Source organism: Orbicella faveolata, unplaced genomic scaffold (assembly GCF_042242905.1).
Source record: "Orbicella faveolata isolate gen_17 unplaced genomic scaffold, um_ofav_v1 contig_1, whole genome shotgun sequence".
Taxonomy (NCBI): domain Eukaryota; kingdom Metazoa; phylum Cnidaria; class Anthozoa; order Scleractinia; family Merulinidae; genus Orbicella; species Orbicella faveolata.
Window position 1 is genome coordinate 6,742,614 of NW_028301536.1, and position 24,887 is coordinate 6,767,500.

General features: G+C 38.6%; 3 protein-coding genes across 4 annotated transcripts in view; 1 reads left to right on the forward strand and 2 right to left on the reverse strand.

Annotated features, from left to right (window-relative positions):
• Positions 1 to 5,228: 5,228 nt before the first annotated feature.
• LOC110042346 (uncharacterized) lies at positions 5,229 to 8,695 on the reverse strand. Of its 2 annotated transcripts, XM_020747710.2 has the most exons (5): positions 8,633 to 8,695; positions 8,173 to 8,222; positions 6,940 to 7,279; positions 6,324 to 6,420; positions 5,229 to 5,582 (listed from the first exon to the last, which is right to left on the reverse strand). In XM_020747710.2, the coding sequence occupies exons 2-4, from the start codon at positions 8,197 to 8,199 to the stop codon at positions 6,329 to 6,331; spliced, it is 459 nt and encodes a 152-aa protein (XP_020603369.2). In that variant the 5' UTR covers positions 8,200 to 8,222; positions 8,633 to 8,695; the 3' UTR covers positions 5,229 to 5,582; positions 6,324 to 6,328. The 2 variants fall into 2 exon arrangements, with proteins under 2 accessions (XP_020603369.2, XP_089143068.1); XM_089286942.1 differs by lacking the exons at positions 5,229 to 5,582; positions 6,324 to 6,420 and having other exon boundaries at positions 6,646 to 7,279.
• A 4,484-nt stretch (positions 8,696 to 13,179) lies between these two features.
• On the forward strand, positions 13,180 to 19,660 carry LOC149117885 (uncharacterized). The gene is made up of 3 exons (XM_089282193.1): positions 13,180 to 13,242; positions 17,960 to 18,013; positions 18,257 to 19,660. Exons 2-3 carry the CDS (start codon positions 17,987 to 17,989, stop codon positions 18,599 to 18,601), a joined length of 372 nt encoding a protein of 123 aa, XP_089138319.1. The 5' UTR covers positions 13,180 to 13,242; positions 17,960 to 17,986; the 3' UTR covers positions 18,602 to 19,660.
• Positions 19,661 to 23,119: 3,459 nt separating this feature from the next.
• The window catches only part of LOC149117886 (uncharacterized), a 9,246-nt gene continuing 7,478 nt past the window's right edge, over positions 23,120 to 24,887 (reverse strand). The window contains exons 4-5 of the mRNA XM_089286962.1: positions 24,286 to 24,887; positions 23,120 to 23,898 (exon numbers count right to left, since the gene is read on the reverse strand). The exon at positions 24,286 to 24,887 is cut by the window's right edge and continues 946 nt beyond it. Coding sequence (XP_089143088.1) covers positions 23,648 to 23,898; positions 24,286 to 24,887 — 853 coding nt within the window. The 3' untranslated portion in view covers positions 23,120 to 23,647. The remainder of the gene's footprint in view (positions 23,899 to 24,285) is intronic.

Sequence of the window (24,887 nt, forward strand, 5' to 3'; positions counted from 1 at the left end):
ATCTCAAATGTCTCGATGTTATAAAAGTAAACGCGCAGTAAACGCACAGTGTGGAACTATCGAGTTGTGGATGCACTTGGGAGGTTTGCTAAACACTCAGGAAGCTAGAGTCGCAGTCGGCTATCGCCTCATGCGACACTTACGCTTCTTTCTTGCTTAGCAACCTTCCGCATGCATCCATAACTCGATAGTTGCACACTGCACGCTTACCATTTCTTAAGCTTACGCGTATGTTTTTACGTTTGTGACTTAAAATGATAACAAGAAAACTCTCTACTCTGGTATCGAGTTAATTTGTGAGTTTCCCAAACAATGCTTAATACATAACCAAAATATATTTTTGATGAACTGTTATTTTATCTGCTTGTTTGGTGAGTTTGGAAAAGTTTTTGAAAGGAAAGTCTGACGCGTACAATTAGCTTATTTGCATTGTGCAGCTCGTGCACTTTCAAGTCTGAGTCGGTGTTTTCAATTGTCAACAAATCTTGACAAAGATTTCTTTCGTTATCTTTTGTGCTTAGATGCTGTAACAAATTTCACGAACGCAAAAAAGGCCACTAACATCATGTGTGTTTCTCCAACATAAACATAGTGAAGTCTTACACTGCGAAAATGAAAATAGACAAGGAGTTTTGATAGCTCCATCAACAAAATCGAAATCGTTATTCCAAGTTGATTAAAGAAAGCGTCATCGTAACTTTGCTGATTATTTCTGCTTTATTCACATATTTTCAGCTTAGCTTTTAATATGTTCTCAAACATTTATCAATCTTAAACATATTTAAAAACTATAGAGATATTGTATAAGTTCGATGTACGTTCTCACACGAAAGTGCGGAAGTCCAATTTGTAATGCTTTTTGATTGCACAAAAAGCGCATCGGCGGGCGCTCTCATTCATCGACAACAGAGAATTTACTGGATTTTTACACGAATAAAACTGAGCAGTATCTACGGAGGTAAAGTTATTGGGCCTTGATGAAACATCAAGCGTTGCTTACAATTCAAGCGAAACTCAAATTAGCAATTATTTTGTTTTACTTTTCGGTCGCGATAGACTGACAAATTCCTCGCAAGCGTGTGGCAAGAGGAGCTAGGAAACTATGAAGTCCTGAAGCTCTGCCATATCTAAATATATCCAGCTAGTTTTTTGCTGTGTAATGGAAAAGCTGTTAATCTTCAACATATGTAAAATTTAAAGTGGAGTAATGTACAGCTCATGTAAAAGAAGCATCCGTCGGAACACAACTTGGTCAGCGATATATATAGGCTTACAGCGGAACGTACCTCAATTCGACACTGTCTTACTTCACTCAAACTGGAGCAGTTTACGACGAAAATACTTAAGCAAAATTCCAGCAGACGTAAACGCGTTGAGTTGTGGGCCATAAACATGAAAAATTTCGGGAATTTCGGACGCCATTTCCCCCGCGTGACATCCGTAAAAATCCTCGCAGCATGTACGCGCGTGTGCTGCAGGCGATGGCGCAATTTGTTCTAAAAATAGAATTATTGTCCCATATCATGGGGACAACCCCAATACTAGAAATGGCGTGCGCTTACGGTCTCCGTCCCCGATTATGGCTCCTGAATCTATACAGTATTGATGTTAGCTGAACCTTGATTATGCCAATGGAATAAATCGTTTTACTACCAACACGCATCTTCGACGGTAGTTTCCTTCGAAATTTGCACCCCTTTCAAACAATATTCAAGTTTTTAAAAGAAACTAAATAAGTAAATAAATAAATGAATAAATGTCACGAAATAAATACGGTCACGCACTTAAATATATTCACGTTTTAGAATCGTCTCGAAATTAACACCGTCGCTACATGTAGCTAGTGTAACTCGTATCATGTATATATTAAAATACAGCGTTATTTTAAAATGCAGCGATGTTTAAATATATCTTCTTAGATGTTTTGGTGTGTAGTATCCCTGTATAGTTTTACAAATTGTGTCGTATTTTGCCGAGCCCGTAAAGCGAGTCAAAATGCAAATAAAGTAAAAATATAAAGCGATACTACACACCAAAACATCTAAAAAGAGATTTAAATAAATTAATCAATGAATAAGGGAGTGTGTATGACATTTTTGCGCGCGCGTGCGTGCGCCGACCTGTGCGGCCAACAGGTTTTCTACTGTATATCTGTACTATTATTTGGACGGTATTCGCTGCAGCTGGATAATAATATTCGTTATTTTTCGTTATTTAATATTTTTTCACGTTAAAACCGTAACTCGCATGGCTCGCATGGTTCGCACTGTGACTCGCACAACTCGCTGGCTCGCACATTAGGCAGACCCTTAGCTTGTTTGGTCATGGAGGCCGCACTGTCCCTAAGCTTTGGTCTTACCAATGACCATTCTACTGAGGAACCCTCGCTTGTAGTTGATTCCATTGAAGTTTTGGTTCGTTTTCTACACGATCGCTTTTCGATAAAGGTGATACGTGTCTGTCATGTCATCCCGCGTCGTTCGCCGTGTGCCTTCAACGACAAGGTTGCCGCCTGCAATGAGGTAGTTCGTTCCCCTTTGGAGCCCCTTCCTAAAATATGGCGATGTTCATGAAAAATTGAATTTCTTGGAAATACCAGACTTAGTACCCTTGAGGACTTGTCAAAAAAACGCTGAAACGATCTTGCCGAGTTTTCTTCGAGATGAGTGTGAAATTTAAGGAAAATATACAGTGGTATAAGTTTTTTCACGTAGCAACGGCCATAGCAACGACTGTTTGCTATAAGAACGTGACCAAAAATATAGTTTAGGTTTAACAAATGTGAACGAAACTATTTAGAAAAAACTTTAAAGACATGAACAACTCGATTGGTATGATTAGTCGTGATGAGCTTTGACATCACAGGCTAATTCATTTCCCTTATGAAAAGGAATATTTCCCACAACTGCGGTAACTTTTTAAAAAATAGAACAACCATTGCCCCCCTTCTCCCGAGATCCAACCTGCCCCCCCCGCCCCCCCCCCCCCCGCTATTTGTGGCTCGTTCAATGCTTAATACTTCGTGTAAGAAACTTAAAGTGCATTTTTCTCAAAAGTTTACTTTTGTACCGACTGACTTCGCGCCAACATTTCTACTTTGCAAGGTTTTTAAGTAGAATTTCCGAAACTTGGGCTCATCAAAGACCAAAAGTGTCGTGATGTTATAAAGCAAAGAAAATCGTAACATTTTAGCGTCTGTCACGTGACATGAGATGATTTGTCCACTGGGTGTGGTAAAAAATAAGGTTATTTCCAAATAAAGCCTGTAAAAAGCATTGAAAATTAGAGTTAACTGTCAAAACTTAGGTTCATTGCACAGAACAAAACAGAAACCTACACGATATGCTTATTTGACAGTCAAATCTTGTTTTGTAAAAGAGCAGGAAGTGTTGGTGTCAATACTGTAAAACACTACCTCAAAAGGTTGTGGCTGGTTTCCATAGCAACCATTTTGAGTAAAACTTTAGAAATTTAATTTCTCTCCTTGTGTGCAATAGCACACAATTGATCTTTCTTCACCATATTTGAACAAACTTTTTGGTCCATTTGGGGGTACCATACAAATAAGATTTGTAGTTTTCGCATTTCAATTCTGTTTTCGCTGTAAGCTTTCATTCCACGAGAAGCGACGCTCGAGTCAAGTTTGACAGTGGCGTGATTTTCCTGGACCAATCACAGTTCTTTGCTACGCATAACAACCAACGAGATTGCTTCATTTTTTATTGACAATAGATTACGTCAAATGGCTTTTTTTCGTGTTCGCCAAAGTAAAGGCCGGCTTTCCAGTTATGTTGAAAGATTTTGAAATAAAAAAAAAGCTTTATCTGTAGTAGTTTGTTTCGTTATTATATAGAACAAACAGATTCCATGTTGCAGTACTTCTGTTCAGTATAGATCACAGAAGACGTCAAAATGTGGTAAGAACATCAGTGACACACTCGGCTATCGCCTCGCGTGCCACATTTTTTGTTCTCACCACATTTTGACGTCATTTGTGATCTATTACTGAACAGACGCACGGCAACATGTAATCTATTTGTTAAATATATAGCTTGATGTGAAGTTTATATGAAATAATTCATATATGAGCTGCGGTTGTAGATGAAAGTAAAGAATGACCATCCCGTTGAAGCCCTGATTTTTTCAGGCTTCGTCTTTCCAATTGCTTAAATTAGAAAATTAACTGCGATGATCATTCTTTACTTTCAAATATATAGCTTCTTCGACAGTTTAAAAATCCACAGCTTAAGCTTATATGCCCTGAAGAAATCATATTTTCAACCGATTTCTCCTTCGCATTGTTGTATATCCTTACTGAAAGATTCATCGCTTTTTTAAGTTGTTATTATTGTCAGGAACTGATGAAGCTATTCTAGAATGCTTATTGACCTTGGGCATCATTATAAAACACGCCGAGAAACGAGATCCCATCTGTAAATTAACCTCTCTGTCGCGTTTGCACAATTTGTTGATTTAATAACTGACGAAATGTTCGCGAGACAACGACATAGGATATAAGTTTACCAAATACTGCTCTCTTGCTTAGATTTAGTTTATGTAAGAGACTTCAAATAGTTTATTTTAATGTGTATTAACAGTCTAAGCAAGTAATCACGTGATTTTTCTTGTGCAACTTGAAATAAATAAGTACTTGTCAATTTTTCAACGTCTAAAATTAAAATTGCACTTGGAGTTTTGTCAACCTTTGACAAATTTACAAGACCAGTGGCCAAGATAACCCTTTTTCCAAATGCATTTTATAACTCAAAGAAATGTCTATACCTGTAAAAGCGTGGTAGCTACAGTCGGTTAATTCGGTTTCTGGAAAGAAAGAAAAAAACAGGACTGTTCGTCCAAATGCCTGGCAGATAATTTCGAAGAGCGCCCAATTTTTTTTTTTCGCTTTTTCATATTTTCGCACCAACTTTATGGCATGGTCTCTCATTCTAATGATTATCATTTGTATTTGTGGCTGACATGTACATGAAAAGTAGCATTGTATAGATTTACTGAGTGAGAGTAACGATTTGTTCAAACTTAGTTACTATTTCAAAGATTCATCTGCCCAAACTGAGCTGTTCTTTCTATTCTCTGGGTAATACTAAGCGAACTAACTTTTAAATAATTCACCTCCAGCTTTGTGTGGTGCAGGAGGACGAAGTCGCTGCAAATTTAACGAAAGAAAACCGAACGAGTAGACGAAAAATAAAAGAAAAGAAACAAATAACGCATTTTATTACTCTTTTATTTTAATACTTAATACTAAATGACACTAGACCACATTTTTTTAGTTAATTTTAACCCAGATTGGGCTCTATTTATAGTGACTTGAATTTTCCGTTTCCGAATTCACTATACCTTTGTTTCAAAGCCATTCCTGTTGCAGACCTTTAGATGTGATAGCGGCTGTAGCCCATGTAAATTTTCATGTAAACATTACTCATAAGATTTTATTCCGGCCTTGAAATAAAGACAAAGGGAAAATTGGGAAAGACTTATTTTTACATTGTCGGCCTCATTAAATAACTAGTATGTTTAAGTTTCTTGTTTCTCAGTCCTCTGTTTCCGTCCTTTTTTGGCATCTGAATGGCATGAAAAATAAAGGGAAAAAAGGCAATAAATAAATATAACCGTCTTAGTTTCTTGTCGTTAATTAATAATCCAAAGTAACTAGGTAGTCGTTGAACGGCGCATGCATAATTTCTTGATTTTCCTTGTAAGGCAAGTCACTTTTATTTTCATCTTTTATTTTTTGTCACTTTTTGTAATAATGTGGTCCAAGTCAAACCAGAAGAGTAGACAAGTGAATAGTACTGAGTCACACGCAGTACGTACATAATTGTCGCCTGACGAGCGCATTTTTGACTGTGATTCTTTGACTGGTTTTGCCTTAAAATGACTTTACACTAAATATATAGCGTATGATTTTGAGTTCCACAGGATGATGCATACTTAGCTTTGGTTTGACTCAGGGTGCGTTTCTTTGGAAAAAATCAAAGATTGGACTCTTAAATCCAAAAACAGATTTTCTATTTCTTTACTTAGCAGATTAACCCAAGATCACTCGAATCACGGTGCATCAAAGGAACCGACAAATCCTTGCCCAGAGTCCGATTCTTCCGTTCGTGTGATGCATCATGATCCCACCGATCATGGATTGATATGTGAAGAGAAGAGACTTAAAATCAGTTTCTGTATTATATATCTTATCACATTAAATTGTAATTTATCTTAGCTAGCTACCCAACTAAAAACTAAGCTGAAATTGTCAGTTCAGAGCAATTATTCGTAAGAAAATTGTAAAACATTTCGTATCTACTTGCCAAACTCATTGTGGCCAATGAAACGTCTGTCTAATGTTTTTCACCACCTTATCTTTCTTCTTTCCGGCCAGTTTCCTCACGGTGTGTTTCTTCTTACCTGTGGTGAGTGTATTCAGACATTGTGTAAATTGTGATTTTTAGGAAAAATACTTTTCAAATATAAACTACAAGGGATAACTGAATAAATGGCACCTATCAAAGTGATTCGTGATTGTACGAAAATGAAAAACCAGGTTTAACTATTTTTTCCTCTTTTTTTTTTTTTTTTTTTTTTTTTTTCACTCAAAAGAAGTATGTATCTTGCAGCTCATGTCTGGTTGAATTATTTCTTTAACTGTGGTCGAGAAAAGGGTAACGTAGGCCCTAGCACCTTTCCTCTTGTGTTTTGTTGCTCAATAGTGCAGTCGAAAAATATCGGGACCTACATAAAAAAAAAGCGACTGAAATTTAGGGTAATTCAGCTGACCCCTATCCCCTGAAGGGTAACACATGCAGTAGACCCCAGCAGCTTTCGTCCTGTGCAAGTTTTTTGTGCAACCGTAGGTGGAGTGGAAAAATACAGGACAGTGTATAAAACAAGCATGAACTGTGATATACATGTGTTCCTCCATCTTACCTCGGTCATTACACTCGTCACCCTCACAGCAGGTCACCGCACATGACTCAATCGTATCGTCAATGTCCACAGCCAGTTTTCTCATGTGATCGCAAGTCACTTGTTCATTGCAATCATCATGGGTGGACCTGGTACAGTTCCACACCTTAACTTCGATGTTGGACCCAAGGGTAAAGGACAAAGTCCCACACTTGTCGTCGTCCTCCTCTAGACAGTCCACCAGTCCACTATCTCGGCAGTAAGGCTCATCATCTGGGTAATACGTACAATCTTTGACGTAGCAGCTTATGCTGGAAGCTGGACGAATAACAGCAATAAAACCGGTCAGAACCGCCAAAGACTGTAGAAGAGAAAAAAAGAATCATCCAATTAGTCAATCAGTGAATCAATCAATCAATCAATCAATCAATCAATCAATCAATCAATCAATCAATCAATCAATCAGTCAATCTATCTATCTATATATCCATCTATCTATCAGTCAATCAATCAGTCAATCAATCAATCAGTCAATCAATCAATCAGTCAATCAATCAATCAATCAATCAGTCAATAAATCAGTCAATCAATTAATCTAAGTTTTTGTACCGTCGTGGTACAAGGGGAGGAGAGTGGATGGAATCCGTCCTCTGGTTTTTCGTTCTGTTAACGCAGAGAGAAATAAATTTACATTGATTAGATAGCTCTGAGCTTGACGTTATTTGACCCGCCATCTTGGATCCGCCATTTGAATTTTACCATTTTCTTAAAAACTCAAGAAATAACAGCATTTCTGCAATTTGATGAACAAAACTGAAAAAAAAAAAAAAAAGAAAAGAAAAGAAAAAAAAAACTACAGAATTATCTCGAAAAGTTGATCTTGGCCAGACCTACATGATATTTGATGGTTATCATGGCAACGTCAAAAATGATGGACGCGCAATCGACATATCATAATTTCCGCAGGGAATGAAGGAACAGCTACTATAAGTGTCAGCCCCTTAGTGAAAATCGTCTTTTCAAACTTTGCGGGGCGGGGAGGCTTCCAATTATGGGATAGGTTTGACAAGCTTAATAAAAAAAAGCAACCTTGCAATTGCGAATAGGAACCATGTCTTATTTTATTAGTCTGCGTTCTCAAGAATATTAATTTAGAAAAAGATACGCAAATAACACTTAGACAGAATCTACCTTTTGTCTAACTTGTTCTGAAATTTCAATATAGATTTAGGTACAATGAAGATGTTTACTTACAATGACGAAAGCAATCCTTGGAGACATTGTTTCAAAACCTTAAATATCTTCTAAAAGAGAAACACGGAAAGAATAAAAAAGAAAGTTTATGAAGTTTTAATTTGGTCAGGAGAGAAAAAAGATTGGTGAACTGATAAGCAGAGTAACGTTCAAAAAATTCACTCGTAAGCTAGTCTATGCTACCCCACTGACAGTGTTGTGTTCTTTTTATAAGAGAAAGTAGATTGGAAATTCCTGGAACGTGGAGACATGTCCGCAATCTACACACACCTACCGACCATAGATTCACTTGATCCGACGAACGAACAACACCCCAGTCAGTTAGAATTTCTCAAGTTTATCAAGTATGCGCTAATTATTGTTATTTTTCAAGTGAAAGAAGATATACTTATTTCTTAAACTGCTCAAAAATAAAAGTTCATCCCAGAGTCTACAACACTCATAACAGTTTAGTACATACCTTTTTTTTCAACGTAGTAAGATCAGGTCAATGTTAAGAATGAACCGCAATGTCGTATCCACAGTATTTATGACTGTAATGAAAAAATTCCATCATTGCCACGTCGTGTTAGTTATGACCCTTCAGCAATGAAAGCTAAAAGCTTACCTGGTATATACCCTTAGGTATCAGGTGTCCCTGAAGACCTATGACTTTATGGTCTTAATGAAACAGTTTTGGTTGAAATCAATTTACGCCGCGCGGCAAGAGCGTATGCTTTCACTCAATTTCAAGATACTTACATGTATATCTCGTTTTAGACCATGACAGCCAAACCAGATGAACGGCGAAAAACTGCTTTACCCTACGCAAATAGAAATAACATAATTATCTGAATCAAAGTTAACTCTCAAACAATAAAACACCTTTTAGGTAACCGTTGTCCATGTGAAAATATTTTGTGTTTGCTTTAGACCGATCCGTCAAAAAACTGTTTTTATCATTTAATTAATTACAAAAGTCAGACATCTAAATGACCATGCTTTTACTCAATAACTGTTAATTTCCCAAAACTGAATATTTTAGTATAAACCGTTGCTACTTTAAATTTCTCCAGGCGATTCCCGCCATTTCCACTGCATCCATTATAAGAGCTTGTAAGGACGTTTTCACACATTCAGTGGCTTTGCTTTGCACCTTCAATAGGGGGTGATTTAACATTGGCTTGCAAACCAACCCAAGACCCGTAAATTTTCGCTGGACGTATAGTCCAATAATGGTCAATCACAGCTCGTGCAGTATCCCGACAGACAATTAATGATCAATCGATTCATAACACGTAGCTTCAAAATATCTGAAAAAAGACCTTTCGACCGAAACGGCGGCCATTTTGAGTTATTTTACTACTAAAGCGCAGTTGATTATTCTGACCAGCTGTGTGAGGTTTCCTTATTTGCGAAAATAAATCGGTTCCAAAAAAAAATTTCTTTAACTAATTAGTAACTAATTAACCTGTAAAGCACGTAGGAAGGGATAGAGCATGAAAGAAGTGTAGAGCGAAACACGGACGTAGTCGAGTGTTTCTCACTACTTCTTGAGTACTCTACCAGTTCCATGGCGTTGTTTTACGTCTAAAGTATACAATCTGCCTTCATAACAAAGGTGTCTTTTATCGAAGCATTTGCTAGGGTGAGAATTTGTTTGTTTTGATTACCGTTTTGTCGGCTAAACTTATTATTTTAGTACATTTTAAATACTTCTGTTGTTCTTTTTCTTAACAATGACTTCCATGCATCTATGTTTACAACGCGTTTGTCTGAGTCACAAAGAACGGTTATTTTGGGTCAAGTTTATCAAAATTTCGAAGCAAAAACTTTGTCAGCCAATCAGAGCGCGCGTTATAAGGCAACTTTATTATAAAACATTTTAAGCTTTAAGAACCTCTAAACAATACCAATCGTCCGTTAAAAAGGCTCTTAAAGCAGCGCATGGTAGGCCTCAGGTATCAGGTATCAGGTGTCCTGTGTTTGACTGAAATAATACCTTGTCTTACACTGAATTTTGAACAGACGTATTTATGAATAACATTGAAAAAGTTGTCACAAACTTGATATCGATACGACTCTCTGTTTTGTAATGGCGCTGTCCTCAAAATGTTATAAAATGCCGTAAAAGGGCGATTGAGATTTTTCGAGTTTATATTTGTTTTAAACTATCTAAAGGGGCAATTTTAAGAAGTAGGCCCGGAAGTATCGTTTACTAGTCTAGCAACTACAAATGAAATTCGATCTCAGTATAAAGAAAGTTCGGTTTAAAGTTCTTCCTCGACCCTTTACAGAACGGATGAGGGGACTTCTCAGGAACCTTCAATAACCTTGTCATGAGCCTCAAATTTGATGATCTCCATCCCAGCTGCTCGGGTCAAAGTCACCCAAAGCTTCCCACCTCCACGCGGCTGCTTCCAAACGACATACCCAAGACAGGCAAAAGACACAGCAATGGCAGAAGTAAGTATATTATGTATATTTACTTAATTTTAAGCTGGAAAACCGCAAAATCGACGCAGTCATAATAATAGACCCTATCAGGTGGTTTGCAACCATTCCCGAGAGATTCAAATAACAAAGACCCTGGTGGCCATGTTGGATGACCGCAGGAACAATAAAGCTTATTAGAATTCTGTTGTTAATGGTCATTCCACATGGCGGCGATTACGTCAGTTGCAAAATATCTATACGTGGCCTAATGATCATCAACTTTCACCCGGTAGCTAGTGTTGCGCAAGGACGATTTCCTACCGACCATTTGGGCTCCCCGTGCTCCAAACGCTTGGAGACCTTTGTGGTAGAAACAAATTTATTTTTAAAGTCATATTCAGGCGAAAAAAAACGTAATTACTCAGAATTTTAAGACATGTGATGCTTAAGGCGTACCATCTGCTGACTTGAGAGCTCCTCAGGGAGCAATTGTCATCGCTAGAAAAGTGTCCTTATATTAGAACTGGCTGGTTTTATTTTACCATATTCAGATTGAACTATTACTGGAGCTGAACAGGCGCTAACAAGGTAAGAATTGTCGACATTGCTATAGCTAATAATACCTGGGTTTTAGTAAATATTAGAAAAATAGAAAGTTGAATTGTTAACTGTTTGCTGTTGAGTTATACACATTAGAAAAGTAAAGGAGACTATACTTTAATCGAAAAAATCGCATTTTCTCACGGCTTTGTAAGATAAGAGACAGATGCTATTAGATATTTGAATGCTTCCAGTCGATCATTCCAGTTGATCACTCCATTCATTATTCTAAAAGAGCGTTTTATAATACTGTATACGATTTTTGAACCATGCCACAAAATCTTAGTCCAAATTATTTTACTTACACTTTTTTGCAACATTAAGCGAGAGCTATGCTTATTTGTGAAATCGAGTACGAAACGCGGCAGTTTTCCGTTACATATGCCCTGCGTTTATTAAGCGTTAAATAAGAAGCAGGGATGAAATGAAGCGCATCTATTGCATGGTAAAATTTCCGGCTGCGATATAGCAGTTAATGTAATGCCTTCAGTCAATCAGGCGAATGTGATTTTGCATCACATTGTGGAATATTAACTTAAGACATTGCCACTAGGATCGCTCAGTTATATTCAGCGAAGCGAAGGTTTGGTACTGGGCAACGAGTTCTACATTTGGGTAAAAACTAATCGATTCACGGATATTTTAAGTAAACTACATTCGCTTCTTTAGGCAACAGAGGCATGAGGGCGCCTAAAAGTTGTCCTTAATTGCCCTACTACTTATTTGTAAGCTTTATTAAAATGATGATAAACATGCTTTTGCTAAGTCGTGTTGCTTCCATATTTACTGATAACACAATGGTAACTTTATTTTCAGTGTATGTCAGGAGACTAAAGTGTTACGATGGCTCTGAAATTTTCTTTGATCGTGGTAAGAAAGAATCGTATTGTCGGACTCCATTTGATTTTGACAATAATCTTCATACAGTTATATAGTCATCTTCGCACTGATCATGAGCTCGTTTTCACTCTTTTTCCCTCACTCAATTCACTACCGCACTGATTCTCGTGACAGGAGCAATTATGTTTAGTTATGGTCTTCCATACTTCCTCTTGCATTTTTGTCTTGCGTTGCAGGCGAAGTGTCTCCTCTGTGGCTTTCTCGCTGTCATTCCACCGGTGTACAGCATCAACTGCTATCGTAAGACAGTTGAAAACGACCATGTTTTTGTTGACGATGGAGTGGTGGAATGTAACGACCCACGTGATGACAAATGCGGGACTCTTCACTTCACAGTAGACTCTTCCATCGCCGTAGAGATACGGAACTGCACTAAGTCGGCCCGCGACTGCGAAGAAGACGTGGTTTGTGGGAGGGTCAGAGAATACGTTGAAGCTCTTGCCGGCAGCCTTACTTCATGCTCGCCGATGTGCTGTGATACTGATAACTGTAACGCGCCAGGTAGGTGGGAATAGGGCATGATGATAGCAACCGCCTTGCATACGGAGGTTGTACCCACAGTACGGGCAGCAGTCAAAACCGAACTGCCCTACCAAAACGACGCGATAATAGTCTTTTCCTTCGCAGCTGACAAACATAAAGGCAATGCTGATGTTACTTTGGACTCTTCTAAAAGTTCTCTTGAGAATTCTTTGATGAGGAACTACATATTTTGTTCGGAACAACACAACTATTATCCAACCTGGCTTCAGTCTACGACATTGGCTATTCAAATTAATATTTTTTCACTTTTCACAATCTGACGTGTCATCATCATTTTATTTCTTGATAAAATCTACATTTTACAGTTGGACTGGCCCGCGAATAGCTATGCTATTATGTAGCCAGATAACCGCTGATCAAAAAGCAATAGGCCTGAAGATCTTCGACGACAACCGAGGTGGACACTAGCTAGAGCATGCAACTTCTACGGCAAGTGCTTCTCAAACCTTCTTCGTTACTATACTTCGTTACAATACTTTACTTTTACCAATGACCAGGTGCCAAGAAGAGTACGCTGATGAAACTGCAAGGAAAAAGGGAAGGGGGTAAAGATGCTAACAACATGACGGGGAAGCTGGCTAAACTGATTTCTAGTCGCATCTAAAATAACCTGTGAGTAGAACTCCAATAATACATTAGGCAACTTATATTCATTGAATCATTCGAGGCTTAACTCTTTTTCTTAGTCTTTTACGCTTAGAAACTTCCCTGGCCACATTAATATTGTCAATTGGTCAAAAATCCTGTACGTTATTCTACAAAAACGATTGAAGGTGGATCGTAAACAAATTTATTATTGTGGAAGGAAATGTCTATCAGGTGAAGGACACAAAGTTTCCGATAAATGTAGGTTTCTCTGACACGTTTAGTTGCTCATTTATTTATTCATTTATTTATTCATTTATTTATTCATTTATTTATTTATTTATTTATTTTATGGTTTTCTCTGAGAAGGGGGAAGTCGTATATAACGCAAATCGAAAACTAATGCTTTGTATTTAATTGGTAAAGCATTCTTCACTGGGCAAAGATACATAAAGAAGAAAATCACCAAGTAGATTTTCAAAGCTGATAATGAAACAGCCTTACACGTTCTGAAAACAAGAACTGATGAGCTATACAAAGGGAAATTGTTGAGTAAATCTGATTGGTAAATAAATAAAATACTATAATGTCCAGTATCGTCCTGTGCTTCTCTTATCTGAAACAATACGCTTCCCTGAAGCACGCTAGTTCCCACCGAAAAGGACCAAAACGAAAACAAAAAGAGCAAGAATAATTAAGACAAGATAAGCGTATAACGAGAATCCAATGAAATGTAATCATCTTATCTTGGAAGCATTTAACAATTATTCTTTGAAATCGAGGCTAGGTGAATAGCGGTTAACCAAAGTCGGTGTTCTGTGAAGAGCGACTTGGCGGTCAGGTTTGCTCAGGCTGATGAAATCTGTGTTTGCCAAGGGCATGTCCTGCATGATCGAAAGTCGAATGTGAGCTCAGTAAATCTCTTCTATCCTTTGAAAACTCGGTTCCAAGCCAAATTTCATGGCCTTGTTTGTGTTCTCTGGTACAGCATCTCCTTGTTGTATTCTCAGGTTTTTCGATTCAGAAACACTGACGAAACGCGGTTTTTGTTGGCCATTTTGTTTTTGCTTGGAACACGCATTATCCACATTAGCAAGATAAAGCGAACCAATCAGATTGCTTGAAACACGAAGATTACTGACTCTGTATATGTTGAAGTGTATTTTTATACCCTGGGTATTGTTACTTATGACTTTGTAATAAGTTTATATGGGGAATTGACTGAGACGGGGCAAAACTCATTCCTAATGCATATTTACAAGTGTTTTATGCCAGACCAATTAATTAATAAGCAAAAAAAAAAAAAAAAAATGAAATTCGGACAATCGTAACGAACTTCCCTTCAATTGAGAAAAATAGAAAAAAAAAATGTCGGTCAAAAGAGGCGATGAATCAATATCATTTCCTTTTAGGTAGTCCGGGAAATGAACCTCCCGAAAAAGTGTTGAAACGTTCAGGAGTCTTGGACAGTTTTCCTCAATAGACTATTTTACAGTTGTCTGCTTGGTGACCTGGCCTTTGAATGGCAGCGAGGCTGGAGGTGACCTTGCTTTACAACAGACCTCCCTGCTTTTGTCACGTAAATGCCAACTAGTTAGCATTATAACAAATTGATTTACACAACAAAAACAGTGAGGTCTTTATCAAAACAAGGTCACTTCCAGCCTCACTGCCCTTCAAAGGCCAGTTCACGAGCAAACAACCGTAAAATGGTCGATTATTGTGATAATTGGTTTCTGGCCTGAGAAAGCACTTCTCTTAAAACCTGGAGTAACTCTCTAGCAGCAGGGAGCCCGGGATTTGTTAAAGGACTGTTATCTTCAGAGACATTAACAGCACACAGAACTTGGGTCCAAAAGTAGCGTGGCAATCCAATCACATAACCAGACCATAATCCGATTCGGGATAATGGTATACGTTGTTACAGGCGTTTACGAATCGCATGTAAATATATGCTAGTCTCTAAACAAATAATATAATATCTCATTTAGTAAACCTAAACCATTATTGGCTGCTAATGAGCTCATTGTTGTTCTGCGCTATTCTATCATAGGCAAGTCAATTATTATGTCGTAAATATTAACTACTTAGAACTTCTGGTAGTTCTCAACACACGGTGAGATAAACACGTTGGTTACCATCATTATTGGACTTTCACTTAACTCCATGCTAACTGTTGGCTTTTCTACGGTTACATTAACTATCGGCCAATTCTCCCCTCACATCAAGTTTTAGCAGATAATGGAAAAAAAATATAAAACTGAATTGTTAACTGCTGCTGCTGAGTAAGTTACACTAGAAAAATGCAGTAGACTATACTAAAATTAATCGAGTGCTAACTTTCCTCGCGGCTTTGAAAAATGAGGAACGTAGGTTGTCAGATATTTCAATGCTTCCAGTTGTTCGTCATTCACTATTCTAAAATAGCATTGCACAGTACTGCATCACGATTTTTGATGCATGCCACAAATGCAAAATCGTGGTCCAAACTAGCTTACTTACATTTTCTTGCAACGTTAAACGAAAGCTATATGCTTGTTGAAATCGGGTAGTTAAGGCGACAGTTTTCCGCTACACGTGTCCTGCGTTTATTAATTAATCCTCAAATAAAAATAAGGGTGGAATGAAACGGATTGCATGCTAAAATTTCCGGCTGCGATATAGCCGTAAATATAATGCCTACAGTCACTGAGGCGAATGTGATCTGAGACGTTTGCCGCGAGGATCGCTCAGTTTTATTAAAGGGGCAGTCTCACCAAGATTTGGTGCTACTTGAAAATCCATTGAAGTTGTTGGTATAAATTGTAAATTCACTAGTAGTTGCCTAACCTTGCTAAAGTGCACCGTACTGGCCACGAAAGTTGTTTATAACTGTTCTGGCTACGGATGAGTGGGAAAGAAGTGGTGTAAAACTTGAAAACGTCGGGCCGACGTTTTCAAGTTTGACAATGTTACTTGGAGGAAAATCACTAAAAATCATTAATCTCTAACTTTATTGCTTAGGTGCTTTATCTGAACAGGCATGGTGATATTGGAATTTGGTAATTTTTCCTTGCAGTCCGAGGCATTTTGACCCATCCTTGCTGTGAATCATTAAAGCCAATTTATATTTAATATAAATTTAAATTAATGTGACAACCATGAAGGAAGATCAGAGAAGTAACAAGTATATAGATCCGTCACGCAATATGCCCCAAGAATAACCCTTGCGTTACATTCATGGGTCAAATTCTCCTTTTTACCCGTATGACATGCTATTCTATACTGGCCAATCACACTGCCACTTTTCCATTATGTCAATCAAGACCAAGCGGTTTAATCTACACATCAATAGTTTTACTACAAATTCTGTGATCTCCCGAAAGGGTTGTCACAAGCAATTCCCACCAACCCAGCCCTCTTTAGTTCTCTTTAAGGATACTACTAGCTGACATCACGGAATACTGTAACCGAAACAGTAATTCTCCACACAGTAGTACTGCTATGTAGAGGGTTGTTCTTAGTTTCAAACTCTAAGCAACATGTCTGCTTATATAGACATTGTTATCATTGTTACTATTTTGTACTTTAACTCAAGCTTAGAGCTGTTGGACTTAAGCAACATACCTGCTTATTGAGACATTTTTGTACTTGTTAACATTTTGTATGCTATCTCAGGCTAAGAGCTGTTGGACTTATGAAACATCTTGACACATTGTTATAATAGCATTGTTATCCTTAGCGTCAACCTGGCATTGGTTAACTGAAGCATTATTTCATTCGTTTACTGATTTTCCTAAGACCATTATGCCTAAGTGTTGATTTTCTAAAAGTAAATAAACCACGGGAAGGGATGAGGTACTCCGTACAATTCGCCCTTTTGCCCCATAGCCTCACTGGGTCAGCTTTCCCGGTAGAGTGGGACCCCAGTGTTACTGTTGTTGGTTGTTGTTGATTGTTTCCAGGGAGCCTGAGGATTAGGACCCCAGTTCCCTGGGAACCAGGGCATGTGGTTCTGTTTGTTCCCAAGGGTCCTAGAAATTAGGACCCCGGTTCTTGGGAACCAGGGCATGTGGTTCTTTTGTTCCCAAGGGTCCTGGAGATCAGGACCCCAGTTTCTTGGGAACCAGGTTGATTATGTTGTAGGGCCTCCTGAAAGGACGAAGAGGATTACAACCTCTCGTTGTCAACCAACTGACCTGTGATACCCTGCATGATTACTATTGGCAACTCGAGCACCTCATCCCTTACCCCTTTTCTCCCATTGAACTTGTTGTCTTTTGTGGATTTCATGGGTTGGGAGCATTAACATGAGATAAATAATGGCTTCAAATATTTACCATCAATGAGTGTTCGCTACACAAATTTATCTAAACCATACAGGTGTAACATGTCATATAATCATTATTTATTAATGTTGATGTGCACTTTAATGGACTTTCTAATTACTTTTTGCTTATTAATTAGCTGACTGTTCTTCTCACAAAGAGTGTAGATCGCTTGTTAAGGTTCAATATTAACTCACGTCCGATAACTTTGTTTATTGTCGGCTGCCAACCGAAAAGAGTATTTTCTAAATTAGTAGAATAAAGTATCTGTTGTTGTTGTTACTGTTGTTGTTCTCTCCTCCCTCTGAAAACGGGAATTAAAATAGCATTGTAAAAATGATATAGATAAAAATATATAAAATGATGATAATCATGCCTTTGCGTAGCATGTTTTGCTTCCATATTTACTGATAACACATTGGTAACTTTATTTTCAGTGTTTGTCAGGAGACTAAAGTGTTGCGATGGTTCTGAAGTTTTCTTTGATTGTGGTAAGAAAGAATCGTATTGTCCGGCTCTATTTGACAGTAATTCTCACACCGGGAGCGTGTTCAGTTTTTTCTCCCTCACTCATTAGCTCTCATTCACTGATAATTATTCACTCATTCACTCATTCGAATGCATTCACTCATTCGAATGCGGCACTGGCAGATTCTCATGACAGGATCATTCACGTTTACTTATGGTCTTTCATTCTTCCTCTCATATTTTGTTTTGCCTTGTCTGCTTTGCAGGCGATATGTCTTCTTTGTGGCTTTCTCGCTGTCATTCCACCGGTGTGCAGCATCAACTGCTATCGCAGACCAGTTGAAGACGGGAAGGTCGTTGTTGACCATGGAGTGGTGCAATGTAACGACCCAGGGGAAGACATATGCGGGACTGCCACCTTCACAGTAGACCCCTCCGTCACAGTAGAGATAAAGAAGTGCACTAAGTCGACCCACGATTGCGACAATGACGTGGTTTGTGGGAGGTTCAGAGAACCCGTTGAAGCTCTTGGTGCCAGCCTTACTACATGCTCGGCGATCTGCTGTGATACCTATAACTGTAACGCGCCAAGTAGGCGGGAACGAGTATAATAACAACCCAAACTGAGGGGGAAACGGAAATCTCACTGTTTGAGATCCTTTCAATAGACCTTATCGCGGTTTTCGACGTCATCTTGACAGGTAGGCGAAGCGGTCAGAAATTACAGTGTTTGTATGGGAATTCGATGGCAAATAACTTTTTGCAAAATCGAATTTTACACAATTTGTGAATCGCAACGTTAAAATACTAGGTAGAAGATTGCATTTACCAAGTTTGAAGGATGTAGCTTGGCCAGAAGACGCTCAGTTAATTTTTCTAATTTTTGATACATTTGTCTGTAGTCTTTGCCCACCCGTCAAGATGGCGTCGAAAACCGATAATTAAGATCTAATAGATCTATTATGCAGCCAGCTGGAGTCTCATTAATTACAAAGCAATAATTCAGAAGATCTGCAATAACCGAATTGCAATAGTAGGGTCTCAGTGGGATTAACCGTTAGCCTTAAAACGGACAAAACATTTATCCGTTAGGCCTAAAAGTTGGAAAATTTTAGCCATTAGCCGTAAAATTCTTAACCGTAAAACAATTTTAGCCATGAAGGTGAACTCCTCAAGATCTCTTGTCAAGACTGTTTTTTCTATGTTTTGTCTCATGACTTGAAAGTTACATTAGGCTAAAATTCTTAAGTTAATTTCTTTTTCCGTCTCGGAATGGTCTTAAGACCTATGTTTTGCAAAAGGAAACATTTTAAACAATGGAAGTTAATTTCTAACTTTTAACAACAGCAGTGATTAATTTCAAAGTTTCGTTAACCTTAAGGAAAATAAAGTAATCGTTAGCCGCAAAAGCCTTGACCTCATCAGTGGGGGACCCTCAATAGGGCACCCTCTGCTGCAACAGCTTTACAATCCTTCTTTGTTATTTAGTATCTTACTTTTAACAATGACTAGGTGCCAAGAAGAGTGCACTAACAAAGCTGCATGGAAAAAGGAAAGGAGTCAAGACGTTAACAACACGAAAAAGTAGCTGGCTAAACTGATGTCTAGTCACCTCTTAAATAATCTGTGAATACGTTTTTCAATTACAAACTGCTGACTTAATAAAGGTTTCAATGCATGTATTCTGTTAGCTCGATAGCTTATGTTATTGTTTATCTCTTTACCGATTTTTTCAGGGGGTGAGGGGGGTTGGGAGGAGGGTGATGTCTTTTGAATCTAAAATTAACTCTTTGCTGTTAATTGTCTTATTAGACGCGGTATTGCATTCCTCTTGGCAAAGACAGGTAGATGCATGTTAAAAGCAGATAATAATGGAGAAGAATTTTTCTAAGTGTGCCACATTTTTTTCAAATGTGTCGTATTTATCCAAGTGTGCCGAATTTTTTCAAGTATGACACATTTTTCCAAGTGTGGTGCATTTTTCCCAAGTGTGCCGCAATTTTACAAGTGTGCCGCATTTTTCCAAGTGTGCAACACATTTCCAAGTTTGGCGCATTTTTCTAAGTGTGCCGCATTTTTCCAAGTTTGGCGCATTTTTCTAAGTGTACCGCATTTTTCTAAGTGTGCCGCATTTTTTCAAGTTAGCCGCATTTCAGTTTTAAGTGTGGCGCATTTATCTTAGTATGCCGCATTTTTAAAGTGTGCCGAAATTTTCCAAATGAGTCGCATTTTACTAACTGTACCCCATGTGTTTTAAGTGTGCCGCATTTTTGCAAGTGTGCTGCATTTTTCCAAGTGTGGCGCACTTTTTCAAGTGTGGCGCATTTTTCCAAGTGTGGCGCATTTTTCCAAGTGTGGCACATTTTTCCAAGTGTGGCAAATTTTTCCAAGTGTGGCGCATTTTTCCAACGGTGGCGCAGTTTTGCAAGTATGGCGCATTTTTTCAAGTGTGGCCCATTTTTCCAAGTATGGCCCATTTTTCTAAGTGTGGCGCATTTTTCCAAGTCTGGCGAATATTTCCAAGTATCCCGCAATTTTCCAGATGAGGCACATTTTATTAACTGTTCCACATTTTTCTAAGTGTGGAAAAATTTGGCACACTTGAAAAAATGCAGCACCCTCGGAAAATGCGCCACACTTGGAAAAATGTTGAACAAACCCAGTCGGAGTCTGCAAGTAGAAACCCTTGAGAAAGAAAACGAAACTGGCCTGAAATCAGTTATCCACATTCCAGTCGAAATGCCACAGCAGTGGCGTAGCGAGGGAGTGCTGAAAGAGATCTCGCTGAGAATAATTTTGGCACAACGTCTGCCGTGTCACATGGCGACCAAAGTTTTCAGCGGTATTTTTAAAAGTGCAGTATGCAAGTACAAAATAATTAGTCTTCTCGATGGCTTAAGCTTGAAAACTTTTCAAAATTTCCGACCAAGGTTACATTTCCTTCATTTGGTAGATGTTCCTTGAGGTCTACATTTTCGTTCAACAGACTCGCTTGCTTCCTTTTAAGATATTTTATTCAACTAAGTTAATTACAAACGGCGCGCATGTCATGTGATTTTTCACTTGCTGGTTTTGTCGCATCTAACGGTTGTTCTCTAAAATTGAAACAGAATCCAGTAAATTTAGCTATAATAGGTATACAAGCGTTCAGGATCTACTGATGAAATCATTCTTTTCGCGTTTGTTGGATATAAGATAGATTACAGCTTATCATACGGGCCCCGTTGCATGGCTATTTATCATTTCCTATCTCATGTGTTCTCATGGAATAATTGTGCAAATCAATCTCACGTGAATATTTAGAGCCATCACCAAAGTTTTCCAAAAAGCCATAAGATCTTTGGGAACTCTCACTCATTTTTTTTTTTCTGTGCTGACGTACTATTTACACGTGACTTTACGACACATTCACTAAAACAAACAGGTCAATAATCGAGCTTATTAGAAATCGGCACAAGATATATAGCTTTTCTCTATCAATTACGAGTAAAAATTCGGCGGCAGGAATCACTTATCTTTCAAGGATTTTGGATTTTACTTTAATATAGCTTTCTTGTTGTAGAAACACTTAAGGTAATTAAATATGCATAAATAGGTGTCAAATGGGCATTTTTGCAGGGGAACACCCTCATTTCGACGGAATAAAATATTTCGACCAACTATTTTTTCCATACCCAAACTAAATCGTTGATTTGAGCTGCATCACCTCCTGCTTGGTTTTCTCATGGCCACGCTTTTAATTGTATACCTTAAAAGGACGTAAGGGAAAGATTGGCCCCCACACCATTTGAGTAATGATCGCTAGAATCACGGAAAGCGATAGTGGTAGTCACACGATCTATCCTTTACTGGATACAGGTTCTGGATGAGCCTCAGAAGATTAGAATGTGTTGGAATATGGCAAAAGGTAATGCAATTAGCTTTGAATTCAAAACTTTTACACAAGCCAGACACTCAGTCTTGCGAATATGAAATACAGGGTACTTATAAACTTAAACGTAAGCTTAAAATTTCAGCATCATAAAGTCAATCATCTTTTCAACATTTTGAAAATAATTTCTGGACGTGGCATCCACCCTACAGCCCTACACCACCACCTCTTTCTACGTCCGAGGATCAAGTGATTTAAAACTAGCCTATAACTATTTCTTATTTTCTAATTGTATAATAAATCGCGTGATGGCCGCCTTACCACCAATGTCTACAGGAAGCCAGCACATACTGATCAGTACCTAGCGTATGATTCACACCACCCTCAATCAGGAAAGCGCGGTATTGTGAAGTGTCTGTACGACCGGGCCAAACGTCTCGTCACCAAACCATCAGTAATCGCTGGAGAGAAGAAACATCTGTCATCTGTACTTGTTTCTAACGGATATGCCTCCTCTTTTGTACAGAAGATCACAAAGGCACGAACAACCCCAAGAAGAGAGCCCGTCGCGGAATTTAAATCTACCGCCGTTTTACCTTATGTCCAAGGAGTTTCCGAGTCTCTCCGCCGCTGCCTAGAACAACAGGGCATTCGCACTGTCTTTAAGTCCGACACGACACTTTGGTCACACTTAGTGCGACCAAAGGACACCGTCAACCCGGCTAAACAAGATGGTGTTGTCTACAGGATTCCCTGTGAGTGCGGCAAAGTCTGCATCGGGGAAACAGGGAGATCTATGCAGGAGAGGATCAAAGAACACGACAAGGATATACGACTCGCCCGTACCCAGTACTTCGCCGTTTCTGAACATACCCACGAGACCGGCTACTATCCTATCTGGAATGAGGTCAAGTTTATTGATCGAGATCCTCACTGGTACACACGTAGGGTCACGGAAGCTATTCACATAAGACTTCACCCTAATAACATCAACAGGGCTCGTGGGATTGAAATTCCTTAAGCATGGATGCCCACGATCAAAAATCACAACAACAGGAGAACGGTACAACAGCGGACCACTGAGGGAACAGCTACTCGCCGGAACAATGGAACAATGGGAGGATCGAAATGGACCAATCACAGCCGAGCTTTGTGATATAAATGTTACCGTGCAATCAGGCGACCTTATCGCCTGAAGAAGACTAGCAGTAAGCAGTCGAAACGTCGCGATCTACATCTCAAGTGACTACATCGTGAGACAAACGATAATACAGTTTATTATAAATCGCGTATTCTATCTTGTTTGCGACTGCAGAAAAGACTTCTTGGACAAACTACCAATAAAGATAAAGATAAAGCTAAAAAGTTGATAAATGACACTAATTAACAATAGGGGAGGGCGAAGTAAGCTTCCAATTTTCTGATTATCACTAAATGTTAGCAGAAACACGTACAACGAGTTTCAACTACAATATTTTGCTCTCTCCAACATCTATGCCTTTTTATTAAAATTTGAGGGAGTGTTATATTTAATCAATGACGTGACTGGTTTTTTTTTACATGTAGGCTTTAGGTTGATACGCTTTCATTTAAATTTGAGGGAGTGTTATATTTAATTAATGATGTGACATTTCTTTTACATGTAGGCTTTAGGTCGCTTTCATTTTGCAATAACTTTAACTTCTATAGCCTTTCAGCCTGTTTTTACGTTTTTATTTATTTATTTTTTTCATTTTGTTACTTGTACGTTGCGGTATTTCAATCACTTTTCAGTCCCATGGCCGTCTTACTTCCTTTTTTCAGCTTCATGGATATCAACATCCATCAGACCCATTTCATCGAGAGAACATTTCACTCCCGGTGCTTCAAATGTCTCGTTTTGTATTTGTCGGCTGAAAGCCTCTCCATGCTCCAGTCCACTGAATTCTGCACTAGCTCCATTAATCATCAGTGTCACTAGCAAACAGCATTCAAAGCTGCATCGCGGCTGCTGTCGCACCTTTTGAACCACTGAGCAAAATGACACACTGTACCTAACTAAAGTAAAATATGAAAAACATATGAGAACATATGGACAATATATATATTAAAGAAATATGAAAACTACTTCTTAGTAAGAGAAAACCAAAAACCTTTTATAATTTTCCGTAGGGTTCCTCCTAGCGTTTTTTGTCTGTTTGTTTTTTGTTGTTCTTGTTGTTGTTCTTTTTGTTTTCTTGGAAGGGGGGAGGGGGGGTGGGAAGTTGGGGAAAAAGAAAGAGAGACAATTAAAGTACGAAACAACTATTCAAACACCGTCATCTCGTTCACGATTAGTCAAAAATGCGTCACAAGACTGTGACATGATTTGAAGAAACCAACGTAATGATATACTCACAGGTGTTTCAGAAATGCTAAAACTCGGAATTTGCAGTATCACCTTACCCACTATCATTCCCGTAACAAGTGTGTTTACTATCAACAACAAAGTAGTTATGGCGGTAGAGTCCCCTTGTGTTCCGATGCCCGATGATATCTCCTGATCTGGAATCATCAGCAATATTCCAACGTTCATGTTCGCGCATGTGGCCATAAGTGAAATTAGCTGAAGCCAATGTTCGAAACGATCGCTGATTGGTTGGTAATAGGCAAACAATACAGCATAAAGACCTGAGATAATGGCAGCTGTGCCCAAGTTGGTGCGACTTTCCCCTCCAATCAAAATCAAGACGGAAGTTAAAGTTACTTTTCTTAATAACTCTAGTACTTCCCAAAACCAGCAATTATCAGAATAGTTTTCGTACAAGAAGCTTAATCCAGCGGAAATCTCATTGGACGCCTCTTTGTCAATGTTGGTTCCGCCCGTTTTGGCATTGTGCTGGTATTTCCAGAGCAAGAACAGAGTCAAGACAGGGAATCCAGTTACAAAGGCTGTCATCAGGTAAGGTACCATCACGTATTTCTTGTAGGTGCTGGTGTAACATTCCACTGAATAGTCGGATCGTAGAAAACTTTGGCAGCTTTCCTGTTTCGTGTCAACGCAAATC